General features: G+C 38.0%; 1 protein-coding gene across 2 annotated transcripts in view; it reads left to right on the top strand.

The window, feature by feature from the left end:
• NKAIN2 (sodium/potassium transporting ATPase interacting 2) overlaps positions 1-19,938 on the top strand; it is a 981,342-nt gene that overhangs the window by 944,424 nt on the left and 16,980 nt on the right. For both annotated transcript variants that reach the window (XM_039256203.1, XM_039256204.1), the window contains exon 5: positions 9,159-9,219. In XM_039256203.1, coding sequence (XP_039112134.1) covers positions 9,159-9,219 — 61 coding nt within the window. The remainder of the gene's footprint in view (positions 1-9,158; positions 9,220-19,938) is intronic.

Raw genomic sequence — 19,938 nt, 5'->3', positions numbered from 1 at the left:
ACTTTTAAATGTCCTGCAGAACAGGACATAAGATGAGATGCCTAAAGTATGCTCATTGGAATGGGCCCTCAGTTTTAAACTGATCCCTTCATCATTGCTCTTTTCAGAGTCCAAGTCTTTAATCAGACATAGATCCAGTTAGTCTCCATGCATATTCTATATATAGAATATATATATATATATACACACACACATACATATTCTCATGATATCATCTCATTCACGATTTCTTGAAATGCAGTGTTGTCAAATGTGCTGCAAGGCCAAGTGCATTATATATTCCACATTTTCCTTCTAATCTAGCACCTCTAAAAAAGAAAAAAAATGTTAACATAATTTTTGCACGTTTTAACATACAGTTTATTTTTACAACTAGGATTCCAATACAATTCTCCTCTTTTCAGAAGAATCTGTCCTTGTATTCTCATCACCATCACAGGGGATATCCTGCTCCCTTCAATGAAATGCAGTGAATGTTATTAGCCTTGTCTATTAATGTTGACATACCTAAGTTGAACTAATTTATTTCTGCATATGCCTTATTTGTATCATTAATTTTGCTTTAAGTTCCCTATTATCTCTGAGCAAAAATTATGCTAGTTGAATCATTTTATCACAAAGGAATTATGCACTGCCTTTCTTCAAATTTCTTGCTGGAAAATATTAATTATTTACATTTTGCAGAACATTTTAAAACTACACTTTCTTTCCCAAATGTTACATTATAATAAATCACAGTCCCTATTACATTATATGATCTTAAATTCAGTTTTACTACTAAAATAGTAGAGTCTTGTTGATAGGTTGCTTCTTGCATTTCACAACCATTTTCTTTTTTTAGTGAGATATAATTAACATATTACATTGTATTAGTTTTAGTTGTACAGCATAATGCCAGTCATTTTCAATGAATGGTTTGGTTAAATACTTTCATTATGACTCCTACCTCAGGAATGAAAAGTGTCTTGTGGCAGTTCTATTGCAGTAGATGAGCATTTCCTTGATCACCTCCCAATTGGCATATGTATTGAACTATTGAACTACTGCTTCAATACAGTTTTTAAAAGTAATTTGTTACTTCAACTCTGAAAGGGGTATTAACCATCATGACATTTGAATTTTATTAGCTGTCTTTTACCTGGATATCCTTTGCCCTTCCAACTTTACTAATACATTAGTCTCATCTGAACTCAAGATACTTTTGGTAAGTTTGGCCTGAAGAAATCTACCAATCTCCAGAGGCCAGTTTATAATGGGAATTATTGGATAAGCCAGCGTTGGCATTTAGTTCAGTCCATTTCCCAGCCTTAAGTAGAAAATACAAGTTTGCATGTACGTCTACTTTTATTTAATCTTTTAAAAAGTGTTTAATACAGTCATGCTTGATGATGCAGCACAATACCTAAAGGCTGGTATTAAGATATGTTTCTGATCCTCTGAAAAGCTTTTCTGACTCAGTAGGCTGTGAACGTTCACAATAGCCCTAAAGGCAATCCTCCATGAGTTATTGTAGGTTGATAACTGCACCTGGATTATCCGTAGCAAAGAAAATTTGCGACATGCTTTCTAACAGTCCAGTCAGTGGAATAGTATGGGATAAGAATCACCTGGTGGACAAGATAGATGATACATCAGCCCACATAAAAAATATTTCATATAAAAGACCATCATTAATAACACTGATATAATCATATTAGAATCCTTTGCTGAAGCAATCTCAAATTATGTAAATGGAGTAAGATACAAAAGAGCAAGTAAAATCATTTGCAACTTAAAAGTATATTTTGTGAGGGCATAATATCCTTCTGTTCAAATTCATTTTACAAAAAGCACGGGCTTATACGATCTGAATTATGAACTGAGAACAAAAGTAGATGATTTGATTTAAATGAAACATAAAACTAATTTATTTGAGAAAGAGATAATTGCAGATAAAAAAAAAAGTAGTGCTTGCTACCCCTCATCTCCAACCCCAGTCAAAAAAGAGTGTCAAATACTGATTATATATTGTATCAACATCAAAAACTATTGTAGACTTCTGTATTGGTCTATGAGCTCAGAATTAAAATATGTCTTTGTACTGAAGAAAACAAGCATATCTACTTTGTTTACATACATTTACAAATTTAGAAATTAAAATATAAATAGCTTTTAACATAATAGTTGCCTAAAATACAGTATTTTTAAATTAAACTTTTCACCGTGAAATAATTGTAGATCACATGCAGTTCTGTGAAATAATGCAGAAAGATCCTGTATACTCTGTACCCAGTTTCCCCCAGTGATAAAATCTTGCAAAACTATAGCACAATAACACTATAAGGATACTGACTTGGATGCAGTCAGGGTGCTAAACTTCTGTCATAAGGATCATCATTATGCCTCTTTATAACCACATCCACTTCTCTGTGACCCCCACCTGACTTAATCCCCCTGACTTAAACTACTAGTCTGTACTCCATTTCTATAATTTGTCATGCCAAGAATGTTATATAAATAACATCAAATGGCATATAACCTTTTAGGACTGGCTTTCTTCACCCAGCATAATTCTATGGATTTTCCTACAGGTTGCTGCCTTCCTTTTACTCCTGAGTATAATCCATGATGTGAACAGACCACTGTTTGTTTAACTACTCACCTACTTAAGGACATCTGGGCCGTGTCCAGTTTTTGTCTATTATGGAGAAAGCTACTATAAACATTAGTGTACAATTGTGGGTACATGTCTTCATTTCTTTGGGGTAAATGGCCATGTGTGCGATTGCTGGTTTGTACTGTAGTTGTGTGTTTTAAAGTTTTTAAAGAAACCCACTAACTGGTTTTTCAGAATGGTGTATATAAATATTTCCCTCTTTCTGCTTTCAAGAGTGTTGTCTCTGATTTTTCAGACTTTGACTCTCATGTACCTTGGTGTGAATTTCTTTGGCCTTACCCTGTTTGGGCTTCATTCAGCTTCTTGAATATGTAATTTCACATCATTCGTCAAATGTAGGAAGTTATCCTAAATACTTCTTCAGTACTGCTCTTTCCATTTCAGGACACCCATGGCACAAAGGTTAGCTGTTTTATTATAGTCTCAAGGGTTCCTGAGGCTCTCTGTTCATTTTTCTCTTTTCCTTTTCTTTTTTTTTTTTTTTTTTTACATTTTTAATGTTTATTTATTTTTGAGAGAGAGAGATAGAACACAAGGAGGAGAGGGGCTGAGAGTGAGGGAGACACAGAATCTGAAGCAGGATCCAGGTTCTGAGTTGTCAGCACAGAGCCCAACACAGGGCTCGAGCCCTGAGATCATGACCTGCGGCAAAGTCAGATGCTTAACCAACTGAGCCACCCAGGTGCCCCTCATTTTTTCCAATCTACTTTTTTTCTCTTTTGTCTACATTGGATAATTTATATTATTCTATGGATTCAAGTTCATGGATTCTTTCCTGTCTTCTTCATTTTGTAGTTCAGTTCTATTATATTGTTGTTGTTGTTGTTGTTGTATTTTTTAGCTCTAAATTTCCAATCTGGTTCTTCCATTTCTTTGTTGAGACTATTTCTAAAATTTATTTCAGATGTGTTCATAATTGCTTATTGAAGCATTTTTATGAGAACTACTTTAAAATAGTTGTCAGACAGATAATTCTAACATCTCTATCATCCAGCTCTGTGTTAACTGCCACTGATTGCCTTTTTTCATTAAGTTTGATATCTTCCTTATTAGCATGTTGAGTACTTTTATATTGAAATATGGGCACTTAGGGTATTATATTATGAGACTCTAGATCTTTCTTAAACCTCCTGTTTTAGCTGGCTTCTTCTGAAACCACTTTGGCAGGGGAAAGAGAGATAACACTCATCACTTTGAAGTAGCATAGAAGTCCAGGCTCCACATTCAGCTTCCTTTGAAACCAAAGAAAGGAAGGGCTTCTCATTAAGGCTGGGAGGTAGTGGAAACTCCTACCCCCCACTTGGCCTTCACTGATATCTCCAAGGCTGGGAGGGGTAGCAGTACCTTGTTACTGCTCCCAGGTGACTTTGTCTGACACCATGGGGAGAGAGGATTGCCCTCATTTCTTGCTGGGCATTAGAAAAAATCTCAATTCTCCACTAGATCTCCCCTACACCACCTGAGATGTGCCTCCTTACTACAGAGTGAGGCTAGAAGTCTAGAGTCTTCCTGTGATCTCTGCCTGACACTAAGGAAAGGGTCTTCTCCTTTCTGACAAAAAGGCAAGTCCAGGTTTTCTGCCTGATTTCTCAGACAGTACAGCATGGTGATGGGAGGAGCCTTGACCCCCCCACTTTTGCTGCTGTGGTTGGACAGTGGGACTATAGTTTTTTCTGTGGTGTTGGCCAAAGAAGAGCTATTATTGTCTTAAAACTATGTCCTACTAAGCTATCTTTTTCCTGTTCCTTTTGCTAGAGAAATAAGCTTTTATTGGGGTTTTTTGATCTGTGCTTGTTGGCATTTATGAGTTGTGAGCTTCTTTAACTCCAGATCTGGTATATATGAGATGAAAGAAAAATAGGGACCTCATTCCCATGTTTTTCCTTGGGTCTCAAGATTCGTAGCCAGTCTACATTCTTTCCACTTTTCAGAATCTTCCTATGTGTGTTATAAATAAAATGTCTTGTTGTTTTTTTTTAATTGTACTTAGTGAGATTAGGGTTAGAGACAACGATGTGTACTCCAACTTCCTGGAAAGAGAAATCCAAAAGATTGTATTTTAAACACTAAGGTTGTTACATTTTCAGTTACTACAATTGAATCTTTTTAAGTACTTACCAAAAGGCTTTGGTTTCCTCTTATCTATTAGCTTCTAAGTGAATTTCTGGGACATGCAATCATAATTTGGTTTATAGATACAAAAAAGAATTTTAATCTGATTAGTTATAGAGAGAAAATATCATTTCCTTTCAGCCAGTAATGATATCAAGATGATATGAATTCCCTATCAGGTGAATTAGAAGTGAACAAATCATATTAGATGTATCAAGGTGAAAAGATGAATAAAACTAAAAAGATTTTGGCTTAGCCCTGCTTTGAATGCCAAAGACTAAAACAACTGGAATATTTTGTTTTGTTTTCCTTTATATAAATGGATAATTGTATGTTTGCCTAGTATATATCACAAGTATCTTTCATTATTATTCTAGTTATCTTTAAGTAAAGAAAAAAACAAAATAATTTTATTTTAATTCCATGTACTCAGATCTACTTTGGCAACGTTAGTCATTGTTCTGATTTGGGCACCATTATTCCCTTCTCATTGCCCTAATTCCTCTGAATGGAGCCCTTTGCTCCTCCCTGAACATAATCTACATCTTCCCAGAGTTTTCCTGAATCCTGCTGGGAAGATGTCCTCACCTTTTCCCTCATTATTCTCTCTCTGAACCCTCCTGTCACTTAAGCTTTATTTCCAAAGTGTCAACCTGCAACCTATGCTGGGGACAGATTGTCAGTTCTTGGGGGACACCACATTTTTATTTAATCTTAAAAGATGAGTTAGATTTACTCAGAGGTACAAGAGTGAGCGTGGATGGGAGGAGAGGGGTATGCACATGCTTTTTTGGCAAAATGGGCTAATGAGTTAACAGAATGAAACCACCTCATACAGGTCACCAGACTACCAACAGCTTACTATTGGCCTCAATTCCAAAACTAGGAGTGGTGATAAATGAGGTTAGAAGGGCAGCTAAGGATCACATCAGAAAGGATTTGTATTCCATGAAAAATTTTCTACTTTTGCAGTAGAAGATGATGCACTTCTTATGTGTATTGTGTTTAAATGACATAGTTAGATTTACAATTTGATACATACCCAAAGCCCTCTGATCATAGCCCTAATCTGCTTTCACTGCTTGTATTTCTGTTGCTCTGGTGTGGGGTCCCCAAATTCTTAAATGGAACTATAGGCTTTTCTCCAAACACAGCCCATACCCCTCCCACTTTGTGAACATACTCTGGGAGAGTAAGGCCCATTTTCCCTCTCCTCTATGAAAATTCATATTCTTCCAAGGGTGGTCATGGGGATTAATGAGCTAATCCATGAAAATACACAATTTACTGTTTGTCACCTAGTAGACATTCAATTTTCTTCCTTCCTCATTTTAATCTACCTCACATTTCAATTGTATATGGATCCCAGCTACAAGATTGCAAATTCCTTGAGGATAAGAATGTATCTTACAAGTGGCTCTAACTTGGGGCAATTTTCTCCTTTAAGGGATATATGGCAATGCCTGCAGACATTTTTGATTGTCTCAGTTGTCAAGTGGATTGATCGTAGAATATTTCTGGAGAAGTATCCTATAATTCACAACAGACCCTACAAAAAAGTATTTCCCAGCCTGAATGTCAATGGTGCCAAGGTTGAGAAATTCTAGCTTAGTTTGTCTTTGTAACCCACATAGCAATTGTAGGTGTTGCACATGATAGAAAGCATTTGGAGTTACAAATGATTTGAAGCCCCTTTCTGTAGGCAAATTTTTTAAATTGCTATGGAGTAAGAATTAAATTATAAATTTACATGGTATAAGAAAAACTGGAAGATAACAGAGGCTTATGAATCTTGATTAATTTGGAGAGAGTTAATTTCCATTTGTATTTAGAGGTGACCAATTTAAAAAGCTAAAGTTCTCTTAATCAGCAAGCTTTTGTAATGAAATGCAGCAGGATTTACTTTTATATGAAAGAAGCTCCCCTGATAGTTAAAGAATGCAACTGAATACAATTAAAAGATCACTGGTAAGCAGAATACAGGGCCTTGGCTGCATTCTGGGAGAGCAGTACAGTTAATAATCTAGAATCTAGTGACACTTTAATGAGAAGTTTAAATTTATTGGCCCTGAATCTCAGAATTTATCAATGCTCCTTACCTAGATTTTCATTCAGAAGTAATAAATGATGAGTGAAGATCAAAAGAAAAGTTTGTGACTAGGAAAAAGTTGCTTTACAGATAGATAATTCAAGTAGTAAGTATTTGAAACTGAAAAGAGGAGATAAACTAATGATAAATGGATAGCATTTAGCCAAGGATGGTAAAGGCTCCCTGTGGAGGAAAGGAAGGAGCTATATAGACAGTACCAAGGGGATTTAACCAAACCCATAACCTTTTCAACTAGACACAGTCAGATCCAAGTAGTAGTGACAGAGTACCGGTGGGACTGGCTCACTCAATGAGTGGACCATTTTCATGGATCCTGTCCGATGAAAGATTAAGAAATGTTAGTAAAGTCTAATTTTTTTCTGTACTCACAAAAATGTTCAAATCACTATGTGATTTTGTTTGGTCAAATCAAAATCTATGCTAAAGCCTTTCTTAATACTGCCCTAAACTCTAAAAATAACCCTATAAAAACAACGATCCTGATGATTCTATTATATAAGGAATGAGTTCTTACTACCACTATTTTATTGCCCATTACAACATATCATTTAAAGAGAAAAATGCTGATTTGATGATTTTCCTTTTTTTAAAGTTTATTTATCTATTTTGAGAGGGGGGAGGGGCAAAGAGAGAGAGGAGAGAGAGAGAATCCCAGGCAGGTTTCACACTGTCAGCACGGAGTGTGACTGGGGGCTCAATCTCACCAAACATGAGATCATGTCCTGAGCTGAGGTCAAGAGTCAGATGTTCAACTGACTGGGCCACGCAGGTGCCCCAGTGATTTTTCTAAGATATGCTTTTAAAAAATGAAAAGAAAAGAAAACGACTGCTAATATATTAGTGGTATTCTTCTGTAGCTCTCCATGATGTATAGTGGTTCAGATACGACATGTGAGACCAGGAAGACAAGGGATACACATTCATTCCCTCTCATCCAGGATTTGAAAACAAAAGCTGTTGAAGAGTATGTTGCAAGGATCTTCTTCCTCCCCCATTCCTCCCCCAAATGAGTTTACTACTTGTATACCAGGATAACCACTGTCTTATTCCATGCTAGTTCACTTTGGAAGAGACCTAGAATCTGCCAAAATATGCTTTTCTCTCTCAAATCCAAATTAGAGATTTTCTAAAGTCTCTCTTTTATCTGGACCCTTCTTTGTCTCCAGATAAACTGTGCTCATTAAATAACTATCAGCATACCCTCTGACTTAAAGTGTTCCACTCACATGTTCCAGAAAGATCACTGTCAGCTAATGAAAAACAGCTTCATTAGGCTTCTCACAGCAGCTCCTTTTTGCCCTGTACCTTAGCTTCCTGATGGGAGACTACAGCCTTTCCTGATGTTCCCTTCCCCATGCTAAATATTATCATATATGGTCGGTTCTCAGATAGATGAATGGCTTTCTGAAATGTCATTGAGCATAATCTTCATCACTGTTCCATCCTTTCAGGAGTCCCCCATACAGGATTTTCAGGGGAGCAGGCGGAATTCCACTCTCAGGAAATTATATTAGCTTTGCATACTTTAACCATTCATAATTTCACTAAATAAGTATTCTACTGATATGAAGGAATACAAAACCACTGAAGCTGAGGGGATAGGCATCAAAGAACTTTGAGGTGCCTCTTAACAGTATCAGTGAGCCAAAACTTCTCTGGCCATAGGGATCTTTTTGCAATATGCTTAAGAAAGCATGATGTGATTTGTGCCATCCTAAATTCAATGCATCATGACATTTCTTACCTACAGGTGTCCACCCCATCACTTCCGTGTAACATGTCATCCTGCTTGTGTTCTGTATGCCCTGGTCCCTGTTACATGCCTCAATAAGAGTTTTTCTTCCTTACAAAGTGTCAATGCAACATGCCACCAAATCTGAATATTTTTCCCTGAAAACATTTTACTGTTAGTCGGTGAGAGTCCAATTTTAGAATCTAAGGCTCTTGGCTAATGAAAGTAAATTAGAAGTTGACTGGCACAAAAGCAAATGTTATTCCATTAATAAATGACCACATTTTTTCCCTGCACCTGAAATAACTTGTTTTAGATTGCCTGGCAATGAACAAATCTTACACATAAATGCAGTTCAAGGAAAAAGAGAGCAATATATTTACATATAAGGAAAATAGACATCACTTGAAGTCAAGGTTCAGTATGAGAAACCGTCATTTTGGAACACTGACTCTAGTCATACACTGCCTGCCTGTAAGCCACTCCCCCAGTGAGATCCAGTACCATTGCCTTTGCCTCCTGTCTAAAGCATCTTTGTTTTGTTTCAGCTGGCAGGGTTCATCTACGCCTGTTATGTTGTGAAATGTATAACTGAAGAAGAGGACAGCTGTAAGTATTAAAGCTCTATTCTGTTTCTTTCAAGTTCAAAGCATCTCCTTTACTGCCTCCTACCTAGCCTTTTTACTTTTCAAACAATATCCTCCAACACGTCATTGGAACAGGGAATAAGCCTTTTGTATCCATTGGGATAAAGTTTTTTCATAAAAATATCCAGCATATTGAAAAAAATGGAGAAACACCCATTTTGAAAACATTTCAAAAATATTCTTTCATTTCACTAAAGGCATTTTTAAAGATGTATTTCTCTTGTAACAATTCTAGTAGAGAATAAAGAGGGGAAATTGAAGACAGGAATGATTTTTAAGTGTGGCTAATTTGACTGTTTTGTATTTCTATTGATAACTAATCAGTTTTACCTGACTGATTGGGACTAAAAGTCCCAAAAATCAACAATTTGGAATAGTTCCTAAACTTTTAAAGAACTGACTTCAGATTAATTTAAGAAATGTGTCTTCAGGAAACCAAATGTTCATATTTCCTTTTTGCTCCTACAATTTGATCCAAATGGCTATACCTCTCTGTCAGAGCCCCAGCATTGAGTCCTACTGATTGATCTAGAGATTAGACCTGGTACCATCTTACAAGCCTCTAAGTGGCTTCATTGTGTTTTGCTTTTCTAAACATGCCAGATGGAAGGTTTCACTCCCTCCTTGCCCCTTAAGGTCATGAAATAAGAGTACTGGAAAAATATTCTATTCTCTTGGTACTATCATGGATACTTGCCTATGCAGCCATATTTACTCTGAAGAAAAAATCAAGGTTGGGGATATTTTTTTCCATTTCCAAAAATATTCATAATGATTGGGATTTCAAGATGGAAAAGATCAGATCCACTGCTCTGTTATAGGATAATTTGAGGAAAATTCCAAAGAGAAACATGTGTTTCTTCTTCACTTTTCAGTCATACTAGAAAGGAGGAAGCAGTATCAGGTAATTAATTTAGAGGAAACACTTTTTCAATCACACTAATACTTGGTATAAAATCAGGAATACATAGTACATAGTTTGTTAATTTGTGTGTTAAAAGAAATAATGGGCCTTTCACTAAAAAAAGCATTTGTATAACATTCCTCAATGAATCAAGTGCTATATCATGCTTTGGAGATTTTAAGATTACTAATACACAAGCTTTTACCTCTAGTAAGTCACCATCTAGTTGGGAAAAACAAACATGTAAGTATAATAAAATTCTGTAGTGCATGTTGTGGGGAAATATGAAAGGGACCAGGTAAGATTTCATAGAGAAAGATACCCTCGAGCGTGGCTTGAAAGATACATAGATATTTATTCAGTAGCTGATGTGAGAGTAAAGTGATCCCAGGCAAAAGATGAAAAAGCACCATAGCATATAAACAGCTTGCCATATTGGAGACAGAGCAGCCAGCCTAATATGACTGAATTGTATCTGTATTTCCAGAGAATATTAGAAAAGCGAGTATGAATGAGTCAGTGGACAAATGGTTATAACAGAGTAAGGAGTTTGGACTTTATTTTGTATAGCCTGATGGCAAATCAGTTGGCAGTTTAGGTAGTTTATGAAAAAACAATAATATAATCAGAAATGTACTTTAGAAAAATCACATTCATATCAGTATGAAGGAAAAGACTTTGGTGGAGGGCAAGATTAGGAAAAGGAAGACTAGTTAGGACATCATGAAAATGAGATAGGAGATGAAGAGTGTCTGGACATCTCTGTATTGGAGATGGAGAGGATAGATGTGAAAACAGACCCGCAAAATGGTAGTGATTCATGGGCAGTGGATGGGTACTGTATAAGAGAAGGCCTGATAAATTCCTGGGTTTCTGGTACAAGTGAATGGCTAAATGGAAATATCATTTGAGGAAAGTAGAATAGGGATGTGACCATTGTTCCTGTTTAGACAGATTGAAACTGAGGTGCCCAATGAATGCACAAGAAAAGATACCTTGTAAGCACTTGTCTTATGCATGAGAGATTTATTCAAAGATTAGAAAGAATGATAGATATATGGATTTTAAAATATATGGACTCCACAACCTATGAGTAGTTGAATGTGAGTTCATTCAAATATTAACATTCAGTGTCTTTGTGCCAAAACCTTGGTGAAGGGAGAGTCCAAATTTCATATGGGAATTGAGATTTCCTTACACTATATATGTTTGATTTCATTTCTCAATGATGTCAGTGCAATTTTATCTGTAGAAAATACTGTCACACCAAATCTCCTAGACAGATAATCAGTATCTCTCTAGAAAGAGTGCTTCCCAAAGGGGATCCCAGAAATGTTAGTTCCATAAAATATATTGCTCAGAAAAGATTCCAAAGCCAAGTAAGTTTGACACTAAAAAATTTAGGATGCACAGTTACATATTAACATCTCTAAGGGTTTTCCAGTAAAGTGTGTTTGATTTTTCCTAACCCACAATTTTGTTTTAACCATACAATGTTGGTTGAGGCCAGATGCAAATAAAAAAGAAAAACTAGGGACACCTGGGTGGCTCAGTCAGTTAAGCGTCCGACCTCAGCCCACGTCATGATCTTGCATCATGGGTTCGAGCCCTGCATCAGGCTCTGTGCTGACAGCTCAGAGCCTGGAGTCTGCTTTGGATTCTGTATCTTCGTCTCTCTGTCTCTGCCCGTCTCCTGCCTGTACCTTGTCTCTCTCTGTGTCTCAAAAAATAAAATAAAATGTTAAAAAAAAATTAATAAAAAAATAATAATAAAAAGAGAAAAACTAGAGGGGCACTTGGATGGCTTGGTTGTTTGAGCATCTGACTCTTGATTTCAGTTCACGCCATGATCTCACAGTTCATGAGGTCAAGCCTTATATTGAGCTCTGCGCTGACAAGATGGAGCCTACTTGGGATTCTCTCTCTCTCTCTCTCTCTCTCTCTCTCTCACACACACACACACACACACACAGAAATAAACTTTTTTAAAATCTTAAAAAAGAGGAAAACCAGAAAGATTTCTATTGATCTATTATGCCTTAGTTCCCCAAGGAGAACACAGCACACCATATAAGGCCACTGGGAAGGTTTATGGACCAGAGAGAGAGAGAGCAAAACTGTTGGCCAAGCACCTTTATTGTGGTTTCCTTGAAAAGGAATGAGCAAGGTAGGGTAAATGGTTTTAGGATTGGCTGGCTAAATTTGAATCTGTGTTCACTATGACTACTAGAAAATATGGTCTGGGAGTACCTAAAGTCTCCAGATGATTTAGATGAGCTAGGGTTTACTTAAGATCAGTCTGTGGTCATTTTGTAGATAGATGTTAATGCAACAACTTACAGAAATTAAAAGAATAGTTAGTATCCAGAACATTTGAACACACAGCCCTTTTTCATAAGAAATATGAATATCCCAGAGAATTGGAATTCTGAAGGACTCAGTTTAGGGAATTCCAACCTGTGTCAAGCTTTGGCCAAAGCTATGTAAATCCAAGAGGATATGAAGTCACAGATATCTTTGGGAAGGTCAGGTTTCTCTTTTAAGCATCTAATAATCTATTTTACAAAAAAAAATAAGCTCCCCCAAATAATGCTTATATCATTATGCATATTTTGACCATAACAACTTATCTCCCTTGTGATTTATTAATACAAATCACAAGCAGGCTTCTCCTAAACAAGTTTTCCAGTTTTAGTCTTTTTGTTCAGTGGGTTAGATAAGAGCTACTTGTTTATTTGTATATCCACATAGACTGATGCTTACCTTAGACATTCATGGCACTACTAACAATCCCGGAGAAGATGCTCATTTGGGTCAGTTCTGCATCCAGTTAGGTTTATTTATTACAATCATTTAGACATGGGGTAAATGATGAGTGTTTGGAGTACAATGCTCTGGATTGATATTTCCCTTGTATTATCCTTGTCTTCATCATCTGTCTAATGCTCACCTACAGACACGGCCTAGAACACATGACTTCCAATGCTCTCGAGTAAATAAGATCTGAAATTTCTAATTTTTGGTAACCATATTATAGAGAAAATTATTTTGATCCTTTAAAGGCATCCTGGCTTGGTGAAAAAAAAATGCTCTCAGAAGGTAAGGCCTGAATTATGGGAGAAGTTTAATGTATATGTAAACAAGGAAGGGGTCTCGGGAAGTGTCTGTTCATACCTGCTCTGGGTCTGCAGTGAAGCATTCTGATAGCAGTACAGGAGCAGGAGGGTGTGCTAGCCACGTGCCTGCCAAATTAGGTAAGTTTTCATTCCTAAGAACCGTGGGAAGAACAGAGGATAGGTGTAGTTCTGTAACTGGGCAGAAAATGGGCAGTAGGGATAAGGGCCCAATTTTGGCAACTGGAAAATTAAGGTGTTCTTGATGTCAATATACAGCTGACCAGCTATATGCTCAGTGTTACTATTTCAGGCCGTGACAGCAAGTGTAGCCAGGGAGCTGCAACAGCAGAAGCCTCCAGGGAAACAATGGAAAGGGTTCAGTCTCCAGAAGCAAACTCTCCCACTTCACCCCATAAAATAGCAATAAGTCATCATTGAACTGGAGACAGACTGTAGGCACACTGAATGCCTGAGATTTTTCCCCTTATTTCTTCTTTTAAACAGTATCTGATTTACTTTTGTGAAACCCAGCTTGATAGATAGATTGGTTGATAGATAGATAGATGATAGATAGATAGAGATATACTTTAATGCAAAGTTTTTTGTTTTTTTTTTAAATTTTCCAATGAAAAAGCCTGGACCTTGAAGTTTACGGCTGGGACCCTTTAGTTATCTAAGCCAGAGGCACAGGCTGACAGGCTTGCTGAGTGTGCAAACTCACAGGACACCACTGCCATCTGCTGTGCCGACCAGGAGTCGACAGCCCTGGGAGCAGAGTGGCTTCCTCAGAGCAGCAGGAAGATGCGGACACTCCTGCCCCCATGTAGTAGTCACCTAGGGCCACAATCACAAAATATCGCATCCTGAGCGGCTGAAACGCAGACATTTGCTTTCTCACGGTCCTAGAGGCTAGACGTCCAAGATCAAAGCACTGGCAGGTTTGGTTTCAACCGAAGTCTCTTCCGTTGCCTGCAGACAGCTGACTTCTCACTTTGTCCTCTGTGTGCTACTCGCCCCTGGCGTCTCTTCCTTTTCTTGAAAGGACACCCGCCCTGTTGGATTAGGGTCCCATCCTTATGACTTCATTTAAAATTAACTGCCTCTTTAATTCTCCAAATACAATCATATTAGAGGTTAGGCCTTTAACATAAATTTGGGGGAACTTCAGTTTGTAACGTTCTATATCCAAATACACGCATGCCCCTCTTCCGCTCCGGGGGCGCACTCACCATGTGGCTCCTGGACGTTTGACAACCCCTATGGGGCAGAGATTGGGGGCGAGCAGTGACTCCCTGGCCCATCTCCAGGCTGTAAACCACACTTCCCAGCGCCCGGGCTCCACGCTCTCTTAGGAGTTCCCGGGCAGCGCGTCCAGCCCTGGGGGGGCGATCTGCCTTCAGATGAGTAGCTCCTGGCCGGGAACAAAGCTGGGAGCCGGCTCCGGAGGAGGGATGCGCCTTGACACATGAGCCCTATTCGAGGGACGCAACCACTGCAATGCACTTTTATGAATTTGTTCATGAAAAGGCAGTGCTGTTTCTTCGGAGGAGAAGCTTTCTCCAGGAAAGCGAGCGACCCTTGCTGAGCTGTCTTTGTGGCAAGGCTCTTTCCTGTGTCATCTGTTGCCAGCCATGCTGAGTTTTCCTTATGACCTCCGCTCCTTTCTATTCTCCTCTACTTGTTCTCTTTTACAACGTTCTGTGAAAGAGATGAAATGTTCCCAGATTCTCGGTCTGGCATGTCTTTTATTATATATGTGGCTCTTCTCTCACTGAATCCTGAGATCTTCTGCACCACCGATGGATGGCCACTTACAGTGATAGAAGGAAAAACTTCTCTCTCTGCCACCTTAGCACGTTCGATGTGACAATTAAAAGGAAGACACACAGCCGTGGAAAATATCACCAATCAGAAAATAATCACATGATTTCTCAATTTGTATTATGTTTTTTTAATAAATCTTTTAATTAATAAACTAAAAACAGTGGGTCCTCTAGAAAATGGATCCATGTCTCTTAAGTAATCAATATCTTTCTAAAGGGGATTTGTATCTTTGCAAGTGTTATTAAATATTCAAATTATCTCTAGAACAATACAGAATGTCATCAAAATATAATATCCTAAAGGGACTTATTTTGAAAAAAATATTGAAAAATGAATGCTAGATGTTTAAACTTATAGACACACACCAGCACAAACCCACCAACCAAGCAGAAATGCATAAAAACCTGTCCTGAATTCAAGCGGCCTTGGGATAAAAGTCACAATCGATTTATAGAAACGTTCATTTGAAAAGCAAACCACAGGAAATTATTCACTTCTCTGAAGCTAATAATTTTCTGTTATTTTTGTTTGATTTTTCTTCTAAAGGCTGCTGGCCTACACTTCTGTGTATTGAACTCCATTCTGTATGTTTTGATCATTTTTCCAGTTTGTCAGGATCATTGAGTTTGAAGGCAAATCTTTGAACACAATCACACACACTCCCACCTTCGGGGGAGGTACAGGTGGCAGCAGGCAGGAGCACCACCCCTTTAAAAATATTTGTTTCTTCCTGTTTATAAAGAAATGTAAGTTTACTGCAGAATGTATAGAAAATACAAACACACAACAATAACAACAAAAAGAAAATTAGAATGACCCCACAGTTCTGAAATCTGTTTCTCAGTTAACATTTCTGCATATCATGTGGCTCCTAGTCTTTCTTTTTCCCTCTTCCTTCCTTCCTTCTTTCCTTCCTTCCTTCCTTCCTTCCTTCCTTCCTTCCTTCCTTCCTTCCTTCTTTCCTTTCTTGTTTCTTTCTATACTTCCTTACTTCCTGCCTGCCTGCCTGCCTGCCTTCCCTCCTTATCTATCTATCTATCTATCTATCTATCTATCTATCTATCTATCATCTATCTATCTATTCATCCATCCATCTACCCATCTATCTATCCATCATTCTTTCTATCTGGTTGTTAGGGTCATACTACACAGTAGTTGGTAATCTAAGCTTTCTTTCTTGTTATTACACATCACTCTTCAAACATAACCTAAGGGGTAGGCAATTAGCAGTTCAAAAAAGGTGCCAGGTTCTTGGGCATCACGTTGACAGAGTTATGAGAATGCTGTATCTGTTTTACTCTGGAGTATCACACTCAAGCAATCAAATGAAATAATAATCTATTGTTAACATGGTATTGCTTTATCATCTCCTTAAAACATTTGTTTTGTGATTTTCAAGGTGACTTAATGAAATAATCTTGTCCACATCTACTAGTCTCTTATAAAATCCAAACTTGCCATTTCTTTCCTTTCTCTGAACAGAATCAGATATTATTAAAACCTGGAGCCCCAGATTTTGAATGCTACTAATCTCTAGTTATGCTTTACAGAATTGTAGTGAGGCCAGGGTAAGAGGTATCTTCTGTCTTTGCTTCTTCCTCAACCACACACCCCCCCAAAAAAAACACAAGAGCTCTACCTCGACTTAATTTTACAACTTTCGATTCTGCTTAAGATTTCTTTTGAACTAAGAATACAACAGGCTTGAAAATGATCGAAAACTACTCTCTACTGCTTTATTTCAACAGCTTAATTTTGTAGACCCATAAAGATTAAATGACTTGCCCAAGGTCACTGAGCTTAGTCATGAACTTCTGACACCAATATAGCACATATTGACTCTTTCAGGATAAGAGAATATTAGCCATTGTCCTCAGGGACCATACCTGTCTTGACCACTGCTGTACCCTCAGCATCTAGCAATCCCCAGCCTGGAGGAGGACTCAATAATTATCTGGGAAATAAATGAATGAATCAATCAGCTCTAAACAAACATTTCTTAGACTATTTGGAAACTAGTAAGGATATGTTATATCTTATTCTAGGTAAATGGGTAATCAAATATAATAAAGTACTTTTGTCATTTTCTAAGCAAATATCAGAGTGGGGCGGAGCCATATATAAAAATAAAAGACTGAATAAATGATCAACACCTGAAACAAATGCCTGCATAGACATATGCCTCCTGTCAATCCCATGCAAGTTTCTATCAGAGGCAACAGCATCCCCTAACAGAGAAATACACAGTTTTTACATTGTCTTGCCCATTAACTAGGACTGGTCTCTCTTTTCAGCCTACTGTTAAATTACTCCCTCTTGTGGTCATTGAAGGGAAAATATATGAGCTTTCTTTTTAACTTTTTAAATTATTTTAAAAATTGGATATTCAGATAAAGTTGAATCTGATTCCTCAACAATCACTTCTTATTTTCTCTTTTTTTCACAGTGCCTTGCCCATTATACTATACTGCTTTCCACTTAGGCACACACGTATGTACACACACTCGCATCCACACACCCTCATACACACCTACACACGCTATAATCATCTTTAAATAAATTTCATGTCCCTACGTCAAAAATACTGGGGAAGGAAATTGATTGATCCCCTACCCCTCTGTTGATTCAGAAAAATCAGGACCTTGTTTCTGAAGAATAATGTTGAGGTGACAGTATTCAGTCCAACAAAAAGGCGGACATTTTATTGGGGTGTAGTAAAGGATGCATTTTACACAGAAAATATTTCTGGCTTGGAGAACTGAAGCTTTCTAATGCTCTCCAGGTTGTTTTAATCAGTCTCAATAGAAAAGAAAGCCCGGGAGTGTGAGTGGAAGGGGAAGTGGTGACATTTACAGAAATGATTAAAAGAAAAATCTTCCATTTTGATTATTCTGCTTCATCTTCCAATTCTGTGCAGTACACAGACCACCTGTAATGGGTATTCCATACTTCTTCCTCACCACCTCTCTGTACTCGCATTGATAATGACATGACAAAGAAGGCAGCTAAGTGGCAGGAAAATAGCATGCTTTTAGCACCACAGTGTAGATAGACACACTCACAAAATAAAGTTCCTGGGATCCCACAGCCTCATCTCGAAAGAACAAATGAGAACAAGACAAAGAGCCTGCACAGGAAACTGAGCTCTAAGAGCCCTCCAAAGCTGAGGCGTGCTGGGAAAGAAGGCTCCACATTCAAAGTTCGTCTTTTGATAAATGATGCTGGCAGGTGCCCACTTCAGTATGACCAGTTGTGCTTTAGTTTCGGAAGTGGCTTCTAATAGAGACAGAAGGCTGGGCTTAGGATCTCTCTCTTAACAGCAGGAGGATAAAAAGCATCGCGTCTCTGAGGACGGCCACCAGGTATGCAGAACGAAAACATCTGAGCAGAGCAGCCCTACTCTACTTCTGAAAGAGCGCCTTGTCAATTAGGGAGCAGAGGGCGAACCCTCAATCCTGCGTGACATTTAAATGAGGCTGCTCTAGCTGCAGAGACTCAGGGACACCTCTGCCAGGATTGGTTGGCATTGTGTGGCAGGGAGTGAAGGAGAAACAAACTTAAAGCTCACAGGAGGTGAGGTTTGTTTAAATAATAGAAAGTAATTAGACTGAAGACAAAAATCAGTGATGGCATTTCATAATTACAATTAATTTAAAGGTTAATTTCCTTTGGTGCTAAAATCTTATTTAAAACATTTACCAGGAAAGGAAATTAGGAAGTTGCTATCAGGAGGCATAGAGTGCTTCTGGGAATCCATGCCTATTATCACTTGAAAATTAGGTTAGGCCCAAAGTGGGAATTTCAATTCATTTTTGTGTATTATAGATGGTGGTCAGGCTCAGAGTCGGTGGGGTTGGCTGGGGCAGGCAGTGCAAGATTTGCATTTTTTGTTTGTTTGTTTGTGGGATTAATTGCAAATGTTTCCAACAAAGGAGCCTAGTTTATACATGAACAATCCCGACACAAAAAGAAAATTGGATATGGATTGCTGCCTTTGTAACTAATGAAGCTGATGTTAAGGAATTCCCAAGAGCAGAAAGGCAAAGGGAAGCACATAGTAACATCCATACACCTTCCTCACTGAGGTGAATTGAATGAGGGGACCGGCTTTCTGTTGGGTCCAAACCTGCCAATCCTATTCTCCTCTTCCAGCTCCCACCTTGTTTTTCCATCACCCTGTTTTCCAGTTGAGAATTCTAATGCATCAGGTTCCAAATGCCATGTGTGTGTGTGTGTGTGTGTGTGTGTGTGTGTGTGTAAATATGTAAATATAAAATATACATATACTACATATACTCTACAGTGTATACATATACTACTCAGCAGCTCAACTCCCTGAAAACTTGCCTCGTAAAATCAGTGCATAATGGTAGTAACAGTCAGAGAGAAATAACTCCTTTGCACTAATTTTTCCCATGCACTATACCTCTGCAGACTTGCTCATTTTAAATATTTTATTGCTCTCATTGATATGTAAACCAATCCCAGAAATATGGAAGTGTTCAGAATCCTAGAGCTATGAGCAATATTAACAGTCACCTACTTTAATCCCCTCATTTTACAATTGAGGAAAGAGACACTGGAATTGACTCGCTCGAAGTTAAACAGTCATTTAGAGGCAGAACTGGGAATAGAACTTAAGTCTCCTGATTTACATGTACTTTCCACATCACTGCACCACAATAATCAAGATAGATCCTTTCAATGAGTATTTATCGAATAACCACTCTATAATGGGTGGTGTGTCCATCACCAGGGATGACGCAGGGAACCAAGCAGATACCTCCGTTGCCTTTGTGGCGCTTAGAGTCCGGGACACAGTTCCCACGAAGAACTG

This window comes from Hyaena hyaena, unplaced genomic scaffold, assembly GCF_003009895.1.
Source record: "Hyaena hyaena isolate Hyena2069 unplaced genomic scaffold, ASM300989v1 scaffold_561, whole genome shotgun sequence".
Taxonomy (NCBI): Eukaryota; Metazoa; Chordata; class Mammalia; order Carnivora; family Hyaenidae; genus Hyaena; species Hyaena hyaena.
This window is presented reverse-complemented; position numbering and strand designations above follow the sequence as displayed.